The sequence below is a fragment of the Oryzias latipes genome, chromosome 14 (genome assembly GCF_053564925.1).
Source record: "Oryzias latipes strain Hd-rR chromosome 14, Olatipes_Hd-rR_3.1".
NCBI classification, from domain to species: domain Eukaryota; kingdom Metazoa; phylum Chordata; class Actinopteri; order Beloniformes; family Adrianichthyidae; genus Oryzias; species Oryzias latipes.
In genome coordinates, this window is record NC_136250.1 from 25,758,618 (window position 1) to 25,775,289 (window position 16,672).

The 16,672-nt window shown below is 42.8% G+C and overlaps 1 protein-coding gene across 3 annotated transcripts; it reads left to right on the plus strand.

Moving 5' to 3' along the window:
* The first annotated feature begins 373 nt into the window (after positions 1 to 373).
* On the plus strand, positions 374 to 16,633 carry LOC105356488 (uncharacterized). Of its 3 annotated transcripts, none has more exons than XR_013647362.1 (5): positions 374 to 823; positions 1,930 to 2,135; positions 14,134 to 14,236; positions 14,932 to 15,285; positions 16,052 to 16,633. XR_013647362.1 is itself a non-coding variant. In XM_023962470.2 (5 exons), the coding sequence occupies exons 1-5, from the start codon at positions 374 to 376 to the stop codon at positions 15,341 to 15,343; spliced, it is 972 nt and encodes a 323-aa protein (XP_023818238.1). In that variant the 3' UTR covers positions 15,344 to 16,633. The 3 variants fall into 3 exon arrangements, 2 of the variants coding, with proteins under 2 accessions (XP_023818238.1, XP_023818240.1); XM_023962470.2 differs by having other exon boundaries at positions 14,932 to 15,092; positions 15,292 to 16,633; XM_023962472.2 differs by having other exon boundaries at positions 14,932 to 15,092.
* Positions 16,634 to 16,672: the final 39 nt, after the last annotated feature.

Below are 16,672 nucleotides of genomic sequence, written 5' to 3' on the forward strand. Positions count from 1 at the left end.
AGAACCTAGCTGGGATTTGAACAAAGACCATCTCACCGTGGGTTAAGAGTGCTAACCACTACACCACCATGCACCCCTTCATTTGTTCTGTTGTTTTTATTTTAAATAAAAGGCATTATTGTTCATGAACAACTGGTGTTGTCAGAGCTTTACAGAATTTCTTCACATGAAGAAACTAAAGAACCTGAACCCGTTTCTTCTTGATGGATCTCCAGTCTGTGTGCACAGATCCTACAGTCACTAACATGACCTGCATTTTCTCTGTCTGCTGCAGGACGGCTCCACGTCGCCAGAATCAGACGCTCGTCTTTCCAAAGCAACACATCAACCCTCAGTCAGGACTTGATTCTGGTTCATCTTCATTCACCTGAACATGCAGCGGCGAACAAACAGGAGAAAATACCCCGAGAATTATGTAGAAAAAAGGCATTTAAAGCTGCCTGAGTTGAAGGAGGCTGCTGGAGGATGTCGTCTTTCTAACTCGTACATCTACAGAGACAACATCCCAGCATATCCTCAACCAAAGTTCCAGGTCAGTTTTCTGAAACATGACACAACACGTGTGGGCTTGGAAGGAATCCGGCAGGATGAAGGCTTTAGGAATCCATATGGTGAATCCATGCTTTGGTGGAGCCTGCATGTGAGAAAGGAGGATGTGAAAGATGCTGAGAAGCAGCTCATGGAGGAGACGTACCCTAATATGAACGGGAAGATCGACCTGCCGAGATTTGCGACCTCCCCGGCCTTTTCATCAAAATCCCGGTTGGGCAACTTCCGCTTCAGCTTTCTCCTGGATGAGGTGTTACAGGCCTACAGTCAGCAGGTAAAGCTCTGACCCCCAAATCTTCTAGAATGATCTATAATACAAATTTAAAAAAAATGTCCTAAAAATTGTCCTTTAAGATGAGAAGTCTGTAATGTTCATCATGGAAATTCTTCAACTGTGAAAAACAGAATAACAAAAAAAAAATCCAGGAAATAATAATAACAGTTCACCTCAATACTTTGTAATGTAAGCCTGGTTTCTATGACAGAGGTCAAAGGTTTCCTGAAGGTCTTCAACGGGTTTGTATCAACGACTATATAGTGTTTTTCAACCAGTGTGCCAGGTGTGTCGTGGGAAATTACTTATTTTCTCTAAAACTAAAAGATGATCATCATTTATCTTCACCAGAATATCAGTTCTTCAAAAAAAGGCTCAGGTTTCACACTGAGTACAACGCACATGCAATTAAAAAACATCAGAACTGCTGAAAGAGTCAGCAGATCACTTCACACACTGATGCAGCAGGCAGAATATCTGCGGGAGTCTGAGAAACCAGCTGTCAGAAATCAGAACTCTGTCTCCCCCTCTGATCTTCAGCGGGATCTCCAGAGTTCTAACCTCACCACATCTCCCATGCCCAGCACACACTACCTGACTCTCATTCACTCAGTCAACCACAGCATACTTAAGATCTGTACTGAGTCAAGCTCAGTGCGAAGTGTTGTTTGTGTCCCTCTGCATTCATTACCGAGTGTTACATTTCGACCTGATCTTCTGTCTTCTGACCCTGACTCTGGATCCCTGGATCCTGACTACCCTGTTTCTCCTCTGATGAACTTATTGGCTGTTATCGACTCCTGCCTGCCTAACCCTCATTTAGCTTTGTGTACTTTTAGCTGAGCTAATAAACCTGCTTTATTTGGATCCAGCTGTCTGCCTGTTTTTGTGACACCAGCACACCTCCCACTAAAAGCAATCCAACCCCCATCCTACCTTAGAGGTGTGTACAGCCTCCAATAACAGAACCAGTGTTTCAGAGAATCCAGTACCACAGCTGGAGTACCAAACATCACATCATCATTGTATTTTGTTCCTACAACACACTGTCTGTTCAGTGGGCCTCTTATTCAGACTAATGAGAACTTCTCTATCTTCTTCCTCAGTTCTGTGCTGGTGGTCAGCCGGTCATGCGGGTCTTTGAGACGGTCCTGTACAAACAGGAAATTATGTACTCAGTGTTGGTCCACAGTCCAAATGGTCCAGAGGACTTCTCCCATTATCCTTTGTTGGCTGAAGACCAGAACGCCGTCTGCTTCTTCAAAGACGGCAGATTCATCTGGAGGTCAGAGGCCATGTGTGGGACGCACAGGTGAGCCTGAGGAACAGCAGCAAATACAGAGATTTTGTGTATAAATAAAACCTATCAGGCCAAAGAAGAACATTTTAGAGCCTATGTCTCCCTTTTTTTCTGTTTTTTCCCCCAAATATTAAATATAAAATCTACTGTAATCTCATAAGTTTTGGATCTGAAGACAAGACAAAAAGAAATAGTCTTACTGTCAATTATATTTTCAGCTCAAAACTGTTCTTAAAAATTATCCATCCATTTCTAAGACCTTTCAGGATCATGTGGTTGCTGGAGCCTATCCCAACCACTTTTTGGTAAAAGCGCAGTACATCCTTGATAGGTCACCAGTTCATTGCAAGGCTCTTAAAGTCATCTCAAAGCTAATTTCTTCTCATCTCTAACTTATAAAAGTCAAAGGCTCTTTAGAAGTTCACAAGTTTTTGAAATTAACTTCAAATGTATTTTCTATTCATCTCCCACTCTGGAAAAAACAGAAATATTCTTTTTTTTTTTTAACTTGTCCTGTCCAACAGCTGGGCAGACAGATGAGAGCTCAGGGCCTCTTGTGTTCGACATATTTTACTTTAACAAGAGGGGTTATTAATCTTCAGACAAACCAAAGGCATGACTGAATAAACCCCTTTTGTAATTGAGGCCAGAAATACAGAAATATTCTTAAATTGATAAACTCTACAGCAATGTTTTCTCAAATGACTGTAAAGTTTATTGCTTCCATGTTACAGCTGCTTTGCTTTGGGACCTGTATTGAGAAGAGATTTGGTTTAGAATGAAAGACAGTAAACAGCAATCTAAATTCTTTTAGCAAACAATCATACTTCAAACTGGACACATTTGAGGTAAAAAAAAAAAGAACGTAAAAAAAAGAAAAATCATGTATTTACTTTGGGATTATACTTAAAGTTGCACTCCAGCTATATATTTTTTAATAGATTTTCAAAGTGTTCCCCATTATCTTTTAACTTGGATTGTGCCATTTTTAGCTCAATTTAAAAAGCCTGTGTCGTTTGCATCTCCTGAGCAGCAGGTTTTCATTAGAAAGCACATACCAGTACACATACCCATTCCACAACAGTGGGTACAGAAGGTCCTGGCTCAAATGCCTTCTTAAAATGAGAAGATTGTAATTGTGCTAAATCCATTGTGAAAATAAATGTAATAATGCAAAAAGAGCTCCGCTGTTGACAACACTGTTGTGGACATCCATTGCTACCGTTAGCTATTTCCGCAAACAGTGACGTCGTTCACCGTTGAGTACTATTCTGCGCATGCGGGTCAATTCTGGGTCATTTCACATTCACACAGGAGATCACAAAAGTTTGTATTTAACTGAAAATGTGAACGGCTTGGAAAAAAAAAAAAAAAAACGAATTTTTTCAAAACATCGGAATTGAGCATTAAGCGCTGCAGTGTGAACGTAGCCAAATTACATTTAAGTTGTGTAAACTTAATAGTTATGAGCCAATACAGCTGTTTGGGTTTACAGTGTGCACTACACTTGCACACACCTGAATTACATCATATTTTTCAGTTTTGGAGGACCGCCCATAAATCTATGCTACCTCTTTCATCTTGTGGTTACTGTGCTGTTTTTTGACATTTTTGTGACTTTAGGTTGAATTTAATTACCGTATATGCTTAATGCAGCTAATGCAATGCTGCACTTGTCAACTTAGCTCCAGACTTTTAGGAGAGCTCACTGCTGAACTTCTGGTTCTTGAAAGAGGTTTTTAACACTGCATCATAACTCTGCTGCAGATCCGTGTCTACACAGTGCCTCTCTCTGCTCGGTGAACATTTCAACATCCGCGCTCACATCTTTCAATCCGACCGATGTCAACACGGCAGAGTGTCAATGAAACCTTGGCTGAACAGTTCAGTTCCAGCATAAATTCAAGTTCTGCGCCACGCTCGCACCGTTGGGTTTGAAAGACGTTGCGATTTTTGAAAAGCTCACTGCACGGACAGAAGCACTGTGTAGGCACTGATCTGAAGCAGATCTTCTGGATGATCTCCATACAGCTCATTAATGACAACCGCACGTGTTTCTTTCACTCCACCTGCACACGACACCATACTACGTATACATTTTAATCCATAAAACTGTCATACCCCCTGTGAGTCTAACCTACCCTGCTGTGTTTACAACCCAACTTCCAAACCATTAGGTCATTCATATAGTGTTACGATAGAAGGTTGAGGAAGTACCCAGGTGCAGAGAGGATGCAGGAGGTTCCAGGAAACAGGATCTTTAATAACTAAATGAAACAAACCAAAATACCACTGCTGAGCAGGACTGAAACACTCAAAAACCTGAATCACTAGAAAGACACTGAAACAGGGAACATCAAAACTATGCAGCAGCACAGGAGGAAGGGAAAGACAGGACTTAAATACATACAGATAAACGAGACACAGGTGGAAACACTCAGGGCAGATGGGGACCAAAAGCTAAACTCGACACAACAACAAAACTGGAAACCTTACAAAATAAAACAGGAACTGAACTCAAATTCTGACAGAAACAAAAGATTTCCAGAACACAAAGGTAAAGAAACTAAAACCGTGACATGTCGCCCTACAGTAGGTAAGATTATCTGATAATGTAGGACATTTGTAGCGCTTTCTTAGCTTGCTCTGACCTACAGAAGATTTGTTCGACTCATGGAGCCAGAGTGTGTGGATAGAAAACGCAACACAGGGATAAAGCAATCAATTGACTGTATTTAAACAAAGAAAACAACAAAACAATAATTTGAGACAGTGGAGAAAGGAGTGTCCAGGGATCCACAAGGATATTTTTCAGTCTTTGGTGTTCAAAGTTCCTTTTTCCTTTGGGTATGGCGTCTTTTGCGAAGTTCCTTTTTCCTAGGTTCGTAAATCAAGTTTTTCATTGAGAGTTCGTGGGTAGCTCGCCATGCACCATTCCTATATGGTGCAGATCAAAAAGTTCTTCCCATAAGGATAGAAGTGGGGGTGGAAAAAAAAAACCTGACCTAAACAAGGTCAAACAAATGATAGATTAGACACATTATTTACAACACATACTATTTACAAGACATTATTATTTACAACACATACTATTTACAACAAGTACAGTAGTCAACTGTATGTCATTGTAAGAAAAATAATCAAATAAGGTCCTAACAAAATTCGTAGGAACCTTTCAAATTCTAGGCCTATAAATTAATGGGTTTCAATGGGTTCCAATGGTTTCAAAAATAAAGTGCACTTTTAATCATTTAGCTTTAGCATTCATCAATTCAGTATAAATCAGGAGAAAAAACAATAATGATATTAATGAATGAATTCAAAACCAAAATGGCCGACCAAAACGGAAACAAGTTGAAAAGTCCTAAAACGGACAAAAAACTGAAAATTATTAACTGAAATATTTCCAATTTCAAGAGAAAAAAAAAAGACTGATCAAAAATCTGTATGTTGTAGCCACACTAGCATGGCATTTCTGTGAGGTAGAAAGCCTTTGAAATACTGATGTACTGCTATGTGTGTGACCCGATCGCATAAACTCACCGAAGAGTAGTTAGTTCAAGGTGTGGTTGTTCGAAGAACTAGTCCAGTAAGATGTTACAGAGTTTTGTTTCAAGTTTAGATAGCCGACAGCTATAGGAGATGCAGCCAGCCACAGCAGATCAGCAACAGCCAGAGCATGGATGACAGGAAGTGGCTATGTGACCCGGATGTTAATATAGGGAACTGGCCCCACCAAAATAAGAGCGCTCAGGTGTTTCAAATCTGGTAATGCAAGTGGGGCACTGATCCGGGTTACACGCTCCCCCCTTGTTCACATGTACGTCCCTGTACATGGTTTGTCTTGTGAAATTTCCCCGTCGTCCTGAAGGGAGAATAAAAATGCAGAGCTCAAACCTTGCAGAAGTGTTTGGATGCTTTTCAGAAGTGGTTTCCCAGGATGTGCATATTGAAGGCGATCTGGTTGGGTTCTGGTCCGTAGTGTCCGCCTGAGAGTTGGCTGTTCAGGACTGAGAGGTTCGGACACAGATGGTGAGGGGGGTTCGGCATGGGGTTCGAGTTGAGGTATGGGATCCACAGTCTGTGTAATGGCATCTGGTATCCCAACAGGGTCAATTGGTTCTGATTGAGGCTCTGGTTTCATAATTTCCACAGCCAGTGGTTCTTCTTTGGGTTCTGTCACTTCCTCTTCTGTGTTGGTCGGTACAATTGATTCAGGTGACAGTGCGGCAACAGCAGGTATTGAGACAGCGGGTGACTCGACAGCTTTTAAGTTTTCAGCAGGTAAGGTTGTTTCTGGTGGCTCAACCCCGACATCTGGTTGCTGGATGGCAGGTGTGTCTAGAGTTGTGGAGCTTACTGGTTCAGATGAGACTTGAATGTACACATCATCGTCCGGAAGGTCTTCCTCGATGGTAGATGTAGGTGCAGATACAGAGGGTGTTCTGGTACGCTGCTTGGGGAGTTTCTCTTGAGGTGAGGGTAGGAATCCACAAGGCAGTAATAGATCCCTGTGTAAGGTACGAAGGGGTTTGGGCTGGTTTTCCGGTCGGACTGTGTAAACAGGGAGGTTTTCTGCTCTCCTTACAACGATGTATACCGTTGACTCCCACTTGTCAGCCAATTTGTGTTTACCCCTCTGGCGCACATTTCTGACGAGGACCCTCTCTCCGATGTCCAGATCTGCAGTCACAACATGTTGGTCAAAGCGGGTTTTGTTGCGTTGCATGATTTTAGCTGCGTTCTCAATTGCTAATCGTTGATTTTCATCCAGGTGTGATCTCAGCTCCTGGACATACTCCCTGTAGGAGGGTGATCGGGCCTCCTTCAGGGGCAAGCCAAAAGCCAAGTCCACAGGCAACCGAGGTTGACGGCCAAACATCAGTTCGTAGGGAGAGAATCCTGTAACGTCATTTTTGGTACAATTGTATGCATGGACAAGGGGCTTAAATTCTTTCCAGTGTTGTTTCTCTTGTGTGGACAAGGTTCCGAGCATGTCTAACAGTGTCCGGTTGAACCTTTCCACTGGGTTGCCTCTTGGGTGATAGGGCGTTGTTCTTACTTTATGAATTCCTGCCACTGCGCAGAGTTCACGGATGGTTCGGCTTTCAAAATCCGTGCCTTGGTCACTGTGAAGCTTCTCCGGGATGCCGTAGTGAACAAAGAAGTTGTCCCACAGACACTTGGCAACAGTACGGGCCTTCTGGTTAGGAGTGGGCACGGCGACAGCATACTTTGTAAAATGGTCTGTAATGACAAGGATGTCCTTCGTCTTTCCATCCGGTTCAAGAGAGAGGAAATCCATGCAGACCAGTTCCAGTGGATGAGTTGTTTTGATGTTCACTAGGGGTGCAGCTCGTTCCATAAGCGACTTGTGCTTGACACATCTTTCACAGGTTTTTATCTTATTTACAACAGCTGCTGTCATCCGGGGCCAGTAAAAACGGGAACGGACTAGGTCTAGCGTCCTTTCAATCCCGAGATGGCCCATCTTGTCATGAAGATGGTATAACACCACAGCTCTGAACTCCTCCGGTAGCACCAGCTGGTAGGTGATGTCCCCTCTGATCTGTCGTCTTCTTACGAGAAGGGTGTTAAGGAGCTCCATTTTGTTTACTTCCCTTAGAAGGAAGGGCAGGTCAGGGAGTTGGTCTTTCACAGCTGGTGGTGGCGTGAGTCCGTGTTCAAGCTGGGCAATGACATGCTGGATTGTAGGGTCAGCACGCTGTTTAGCTGCAAGATCAGATGTGGAAATCTGGGGTAGTGCAATGGTCGTGAACTGAACATCATTTGTAAACCCATCGGGCAAACTGTTCGCATTATGGGAAATGGACAACACAAGAGCTTGGTCTGGAGCTGGTAGAGTACTCAAAATTATATGACGGTCACATATGGCTCTGGTGATGGCTTGATCAATGCTAGACTGGTCACTGTTGACATGTTGGGTGAACCTCTGAATACGCTCTAGCTCTTTGTTGGAGACAGGATCTTCAGAGGGTTCACCATGTGGTCGACGGGACAGTCCATCAGCATCTGTGTTCTGTTTTCCAGCTCTGTACTCAATTTTAAAATCAAAAGTGGACAAAGCAGACAACCATCTATAACTGGTGGCATCAAGCTTTGCACTTGTGAGCAAGTAAGTGAGGGGATTACTATCTGTAACTACCTTGAACGATGCTCCGTACAGGTAGTCATTGAATTTTTCTGATACTGCCCACTTGAGGGCAAGGAATTCCAACTTGTGAGCTGGGTATCTGGATTCACTTTTGGTGAGGCCTCTACTGGCATAGGCCACCACTCTGTTCTTCCCCTCATGCTCCTGATAAAGGACTGCACCCAGGCCGGTGGAACATGCATCTGTGTGGAGCAGATAGGGCTTTTGGGGGTCCGCAAATGCCAGGACAGGAGCAGAGGTGAGCTTCTGGATGATGGTGTCGAAGGCTTGTTGACACTCTACCGTCCAACGACCCCCAAATGGTTCTTTTGGATTGTGGTATTCTTGTTTCTTGATCAGGGGTTTCTGTTTCTTTTGAGAAGGTGGGTATCCTGCAGTGAGGTCATGCAACGGCTTAACAATAAAGGAATAACCTTTCACGAATCTCCTGTAGTAACCAGCGAAACCAAGGAAAGAACGTAGCTCCTTTAGGGTTTTGGGTACTGGCCAGCTGGTAAGTGCTGAAATTTTTTCTGGGTCTGTTCTTACGCCGTCTTGGGAAACTATATGGCCTAAATATTTGACAGAGGTCTGGAAGAAGATGCATTTATCAATTGAGAGTTTAAGACCATACTCCTTTAGTTTGTTTAAAACTCTCAATCTCTCTTCATGTTCTTCGAGGGTTGGAGCAAAAACAATAATATCGTCAATGAAAACAAGTACCTCCCTCAGGTTCAGTTCCCCCATGCACTTTTCCATCAGGCGTTGAAATGTGCTTGGGGCGTTGGTAATACCTTGGGGCATGCGATTGAATTCCCAGAACCCGAGGGGGCACACGAAAGCTGTTTTTTCCTTGTCCTCTTCTTCCATCTCTATCTGGTAATACCCAGACTTTAGATCCAAGACAGTGAACCATTTGGACCCAGAGAGGGCAGTGAATGTGTCCTCCAACTTTGGCAGAGCATATGCATCCTTTATGGTTTGTGAATTTAGTTTTCTGTAGTCGATACAAAGGCGAACACCTCCATCCTTCTTACGCACAACAACAATTGGAGATGCAAATGGTGAGGTGGATTCTCTGATAATTCCGGATCCTAGCAGATCTTGTAAATGGTTTCTGACGCTATCCACATCTTGGGGGTGAATTGGTCTGGGTCTCTGCTTAAACGGCGTTGGATCAGAAAGTTTGATCTTGTGTTTTACCTTTTCAGTTTTTCCAAAGTCGAAATCATGTCTTGAGAAGACTTCAGGGATGCTGTTGAGTTTGTTAATTATTCGTTGTCGCCATTCTGGGCTTATAGGCGAGTCTTTGAAGTTGTATTGTGAAGTTGGTTCTGTTATTGGTCCAGTGCTCTGCTCTTTTGAAATGACATGCTGATAGTTGCTGGCTTCAGCTATTGTGACATCTGCAGGAAGTTGGATGGTATGGCTGGACTCATTGCTTACCACAACAGGCAGGTGACATGGCCGGTGTTGTGGCAAGTTAACGAGACAGCTTTTAACTATGAGCCCACCGGGTAAAGAGCCAGACTGGGGATGCTCAAGGAGAACAGTTTTTTCGCCTTGCAACCCTTTGACCAGATGTCCATCCAGAACTGTGGTTTGACCTGCCTGGATGATGTGTGGCTGCCCTGACATTAGTGTGACAGAGGCAGTCTGGGCTTCTTTACTGTGGTTGAAACGGTGTTGGAGGATCTTGTAGACAGCAACATAACCAGGTGCAGTTGACTGAGATTTGTCTTCTTTCTTTACATGCTTTGAGTAAGCAACATCAAGGGTGTTGGTACCAACAAGGATCTGTTGTGGGGACTGGTTGTGATCTGGTACAACCAATGCCAGTGAGTATACATTAATGGCAGAACCAAAAAGGTCAGGTGGGAAAGTCAAATTTAATTCGATGTACCCCAAGTATGGTACAGCTTGTCCATTTGCTCCTTCAATCTCCAATAGGTCAGTGATAGGATAAATTTCAAGGTCTGAAAGGTAAGTGTTGTAGAATGAGTGAGGGACAGTGGTCACTTGTGATCCAGAATCAAGAAGACAGTTAAACAGTTGTCCATTTATTTCAATCTGACCAGTACTTTTGGCTCCAATAAGACCTCTTGGCAGGTGTGGCATCCCCTTCTTGGGACTTTTGTTGTGAGCAGCTCCTGAGTGTCCCACCACAGGAGCAGAGTTTAGTTTAAATGCTTGTATTTAACATCCCATGCCTCTTGTTTTTGACGTAGGCACTTTTTCTTCTGCTGGACCAGAATTGGATTGGATCGGTTACTGCAGGTGGAGGAGACATGACCATCTTCACCACAGTTGAAGCAGTACCATGGCTTTGGCCTGTTGGCGGTGGTGTTACAGGATTGCTGGGTTTGTGTTGACGCGTTGTGAGTTGGGAGTCAGATGTGGATTTTCTGGATAGGAGCTGTGACATCTGTTGCTGAAGTTTCTTTACTTGTAGCTTCATCTCCTTCAGCTCTTCATTTGCATGAGTGCTGTGGTCACAGGAACAAGTGCTCTGCGACTGTATGGTGACTGTTTGGATGTGCCAATATGTTGCTTCATGAGAGACTCTTTGGCAGTCTGTCGGTCTTCTTCCGTTCGAAGTTGGAGCAGCAACTCAGGGAATGGTGGAGGGTTGTCCTTGCGTTGCTCCAGTTGTAGCTTGGTTATTAAAGCATTGTCCCAACAGCCACGACAGAACTGCTTCAGGAGATGTTTGTCCACTTCATTTGCTGAAATTCCACCCTGTCTGACAACAGAGCAGATGGTGTGTTGCAGTCTTTGAAGGTATGAGGAAGACCTTTCACCAGAGTTTTGAAGGGTGTTCAGGAACTGGGCAAATAACTCTTCCCCGTCTTGGACCGTTCCAAAGGCTGAGTCAAGCACACTCAAGAAAACAGAGGGCAATGCGTCTGGGTTCAGACCTTTTACCACATCAGCAGCAGGTGACATCAAGCTCTCTATGATTCTCCGAGTGACACTGAGTGCTGAAAGAGTAGGATCTGCAAGGAGAAGATTTATTTGAGATCGCCAGGATTCATAGTCCACTTCATTACCTGGTTTTGGACTTCTTCCAGACAAGGAGCGAAGACGCAGCGAAGTGGCTGTGAGGTCTGCGTTTTTGACGACATGCTCAACAATAACCTTCTGGACTGCTGGTGGGTTTAATTGATTTGTTGACAAGGAGATGTGTTGTGATGTTCTACTTTGATGAGGGCGTGGCCCCTGCAGACCAGCATTTAAAGTGGGTAAAGGTGGGGAGGATGCTGGCATTGACCGGGCTGATGCACCATCACCTTCTTCCTCTTCCTCTTCCTCTTCCTCTTCGTTCTCAGTATTGAGTGTGGTTCTGGAGTAGTTTTTGAGAGTTTTACCTGCTGTATCCAGGTGCTGGCCGATCTGGGTCATCAATGTTCTTAGAACATCTTCAAAACTGCAGCCGCTCCGGTCTGCGAGTCTTTTTAATTCGACTAGGTAATCAGGGGGTTGACTGCTGCTGTCCACTGTGGTGGCGCACTCTGAGGCTAACGCGGTCACATGGCACACAAGGTTAGTAGTGGCTGAAGTGTAAGTGTATGGTAGCAATGGTTTTAAGGCAGAAAACGCAGCTGTGTCTGTAAACTCTGCGACCAGGTTTTTATCAAAAGAACTGTTGGGATCGTTAACATAAAATGTGCGATTTAATTTTCCATAACTACGCAACCAATCAAGCACCTCATCATGTGATGCGTTTGTGGTGCCCGAGATTACGACAGAAACAGAAACGTCAACACCAGATTGAGTTATAAAATCCATGGTGTTGGAAAAAAAAAGAAAACAGAAAAATTGATATCCACACACTCAGGCTCCTAGCTAGCTCGCCACTTGTAGCGCTTTCTTAGCTTGCTCTGACCTACAGAAGATTTGTTCGACTCATGGAGCCCAGAGTGTGTGGATAGAAGACGCAACACAGGGATAAAGCAATCAATTGACTGTATTTAAACAAAGAAAACAACAAAACAATAATTTGAGACAGTGGAGAAAGGAGTGTCCAGGGATCCACAAGGATATTTTTCAGTCTTTGGTGTTCAAAGTTCCTTTTTCCTTTGGGTATGGCGTCTTTTGCGAAGTTCCTTTTTCCTAGGTTCGTAAATCAAGTTTTTCATTGAGAGTTCGTGGGTAGCTCGCCATGCACCATTCCTATATGGTGCAGATCAAAAAGTTCTTCCCATAAGGATAGAAGTGGGGGTGGGAAAAAAAACCTGACCTAAACAAGGTCAAACAAATGATAGATTAGACACATTATTTACAACACATACTATTTACAAGACATTATTATTTACAACACATACTATTTACAAGTACAGTAGTCAACTGTATGTCATTGTAAGAAAAATAATCAAATAAGGTCCTAACAAAATTCGTAGGAACCTTTCAAATTCTAGGCCTATAAATTAATGGGTTTCAATGGGTTCCAATGGTTTCAAAAATAAAGTGCACTTTTAATCATTTAGCTTTAGCATTCATCAATTCAGTATAAATCAAGAGAAAAAACAATAATGATATTAATGAATGAATTCAAAACCAAAATGGCCGACCAAAACGGAAACAAGTTGAAAAGTCCTAAAACGGACAAAAAACTGAAATTAACTGAAATATTTCCAATTTCAAGAGAAAAAAAAAAGACTGATCAAAAATCTGTATGTTGTAGCCACACTAGCATGGCATTTCTGTGAGGTAGAAAGCCTTTGAAATACTGATGTACTGCTATGTGTGTGACCCGATCGCATAAACTCACCGAAGAGTAGTTAGTTCAAGGTGTGGTTGTTCAAAGAACTAGTCCAGTAAGATGTTACAGAGTTTTGTTTCAAGTTTAGATAGCCGACAGCTATAGGAGATGCAGCCAGCCACAGCAGATCAGCAACAGCCAGAGCATGGATGACAGGAAGTGGCTATGTGACCCGGATGTTAATATAGGGAACTGGCCCCACCAAAATAAGAGCGCTCAGGTGTTTCAAATCTGGTAATGCAAGTGGGGCACTGATCCGGGTTACACATTTCAACAGCTATTTCTATAATTTTGTGCTAGGAGAAGGAAAATTTTCACGAGGTTAGACAGATCGTAAGAGCAGCAGGCGTTAAGGGAGAACAGCTGCGTCCAACTCTTCGTCTGGGTCCCAATCGAAAAGGCACTGCGGGGCGACCCTGGCCTCAATACACACCCCTGGGGGCCTTAGTGGTCTTCCACCTGTAGTGGATTTCCGATGGCAGAAAGAATTTGAGCTCAGTGTATTTAAGAGCGCATCATGCAGCGACGTATGGATCAGAGGATGTTCGATGAGCTGTTATGTCAATAAAGTTACGTACTGACGAGAGGATGATGATGTGCTGACAGATTTAAAAAAAAGTATTTTCATTTTTTTGGTTATTTGTCTTTGATGGTCTGATATCTACCCTCATGTTCTTCGCCGTGATCAACAGATGTTATGAGCATCCCTGGTGTGAGGAGTCATGATATGTCAAAGGGAAATGTAGGTTTTGACAGAGACATGTCCTGCGTTAAAGGTATAAAATTTAATTAAAAGGGTACCTGTTAGGGTCGCCTTTTAAATTAGTCATTTTGAACAACAACAAATACAATTCAACCAAACTGTGGGGTTGGGGGTATGTGACATGAACTTCCAGTTCCAGTAAAGGGCTTCTGGTTCCGGCTAATGATGTCTGTGCTACCCTGTTGTCTGCAGCCAGGTCCTCTTAAACAAATGGCCTTCAAGCATCTTTGCAACAGAGGGGAAATACTGAATCATTTTTTTCACACCATACCATAATGTTTAACAAATACATTCTGTTAATTCTTCTTTAATACGTTTTTCTTTCTGACAGTGTCAAGCTCATCCAAAATGACAACAACTTAACAGTTGAGGGGATCCCTGACTATTATTATGTCTGGGACAACGTTGCCATCGCTTTCCACGTCGGGCAAACGGTACCTTCAATGTCAGAGCTGCATCTCCATGCCTCTGAACCCTCAGCCTGCAGTTTTCCTCATTCCAGTTCCAGACTAACAATTACTATCATTCTGCTTAGCTCTAACTGAACATCCTGCTGCTCTGCATCCATCTCCTTCAAAGCTTCATCTCTGCAGCTTCTCTTCTCTGTACAGAAGACTAGAACCCTCTAGAACAGCTGTCCTTGTCACAGCTGGACTTAGCTGACCTCAAACTGTTGCAGAATCATGTTGAATCATCAGGATTCACATGAACTTGTAATACTTGTTAACAAGTATTACACACCCTTATGCTGCAAAAACCTGTGAAACCTCAGGTTTGATTCTCATGATTCTCCAATCATTTATGAAAACCAGTTGGTATAAATATTCTACAGCCAGCTGTGAAGGACAGCAGCTCAACCATGAGGTGTTAGAGCACAGGAACTGACCTTTTTGCTCAATAATTAAAATGGAGAACATTTGAACAAACCTCCAATAAAACCCTAAAGCAGTTCTGCCTGGTCCTGGTTCTCCACCTGTCTCTGTTTTCAGCTGAGTGATTGAAAGCTTTTCAACATGAGATTTAAACTTTGTCTCTACTGCTGTTAACAGGAATACAGTAAAAGTCTGAATAAAACAGTTTGTCTTGTTGAAATAAAAGTGAAGCTAACTAAAACCTTTATTTTGAAAAGGTGCTGAAGTTTGATGTGAATCAACTCAGGCAGAACCTGAAGTCCTGTAAACGAGACTCTGTGACATACAACTACAGAGAAGATCTGACTGCTGAAGATCCTGAAGCAGTGATCAGGAACTTATGGCCAGAGGAGGAAGAGGATGTGCCTTGTCCCTCTAGGTAAGGAAGCTAACAGAGGAGCTCCGCCCCCACGGCATTTTAAACAGTGGGGGCCAACCTATTTGTTTCTTTAACTTTTTGATTACTTATTCTGCTTCTATGAAACCCATCCATCCATCCATCCATCCATCCATCCATCCATCCATCCATCCATCCATCCATCCATCCATCCATCCATCCATCCATTTGTGGGGTGAAGGCTCGGTGCACACAATCACACACACTCACATTCACACCTTGAGACAGATTAAAGTCACCACTCAACCTATGAAGAATGTCTTAACACAGAAAAGCCCCGGCCAGGATTTGACCCGGTGGTAACTACTGCGCCACCATGCAGCCCTGTTAAAAAAGCTGAAAAACTAAAAAACAACACCAGAAAAACTTTTAAAAAAAAGTTTAATTATTGTTTTTTCCTGGTTTGTAAATTACGGGTTAATAAAGCTGAACGAGACCATCAGATACAGGATCTATTTACGTCATACTTTTGCAGGAACAGAATATTTTCTAATCCAGGTGTAACTATAAGTGATGATTGTTGCTCATTAGGATGCAGAAAGCTTTGGCTGATAATGATTTTTTGCAGATAACAATGACAACAACTTTAAAGTGACCTGAGCGGTTTATGAGAGGTCAACAAGTAACCTAAAGATCCAACATTTACTGGTGGATTTCATGGATCCGCTGAGGGTAGAGTTAGTCTTCATGTTTACACTCAGATGAACAGTGGTGGTCGTTCTGTCAGCAAAGCTTTTTTTACTCCGATTACCAAGCAGTGAAAAAACAGGTGAGTTTGTGTTGATCCTCAGCCTCTGAGCAGCTTCATCCTGTCTGTAGACGTTTAGTGAGTGTGGACGGGGTAAACCTGAGTTCTTCCAGACCTGGACACTGCATTTGTATGTGAGGATGTGACGTTTTCCAACTGTAAAATCCCAAACATCTTCTCTGTGCTGTTTCAGAGACGATGAAGCTGCACTTCCTCAGCCCCCCTCCTGAAACCCCCCCTCCTCTGACCAACCTGCAGCTCCTCCCACCTGCGACGTCTTCTGCTCTTAAGCCAATATTTACATTTTCAACTGTTTGCTCTGAAATGCCTGCTTTAGCCCCTCCCCCTTTTGTCCCCACCAATCACAGACGTGTGTCAAGTTGTTGATTATGCTGATGATTCTCTTTCTAAAGATGAATAATAACTAACATGATGACTTTTATTTTGGATAATTTTCCTTCAGTTTTTGTTTTGGGTGATTTCTGATCATGTCTGTATGATCTCAGGACTTTTTACACGATCCTTTCTAAAGTCAGATGTTTTATGATTTTACTGCATGTTGGAGTCATTAACTGGAGTTCAATATTTTAAGGATTTATTTTAGCAATTGTGATTGTGTGCTGTTTTCTTATTCTTTTAATCTTTTAACCTTTGAGTTAATATCACAGAGAATCAAAGAAGCACTGAGCCTTCATTCAACGGTCAACACTGGATGAACGGAACTGACTTTATGCATGAATTCATGTAATAAAACAGTTTTTGCTTTTCTCAGTGAGTTTTGTTTTTTCTTTTTTTCCTACAACACATTAACTTC

Bases quoted from the DNA above. Each gene is read 5' to 3' on its own strand.
- LOC105356488 (XM_023962470.2), top strand. From the start codon at position 374: ATGCAGCGGCGAACAAACAGGAGAAAATACCCCGAGAATTATGTAGAA. The intron at 824-1,929 runs GTAAAGCTCTGA...CTTCTTCCTCAG, and splicing joins TACAGGCCTACAGTCAGCAG to TTCTGTGCTGGTGGTCAGCC. The intron at 15,093-15,291 runs GTAAGGAAGCTA...TGTGGGGTGAAG, and splicing joins GATGTGCCTTGTCCCTCTAG to GCTCGGTGCACACAATCACA.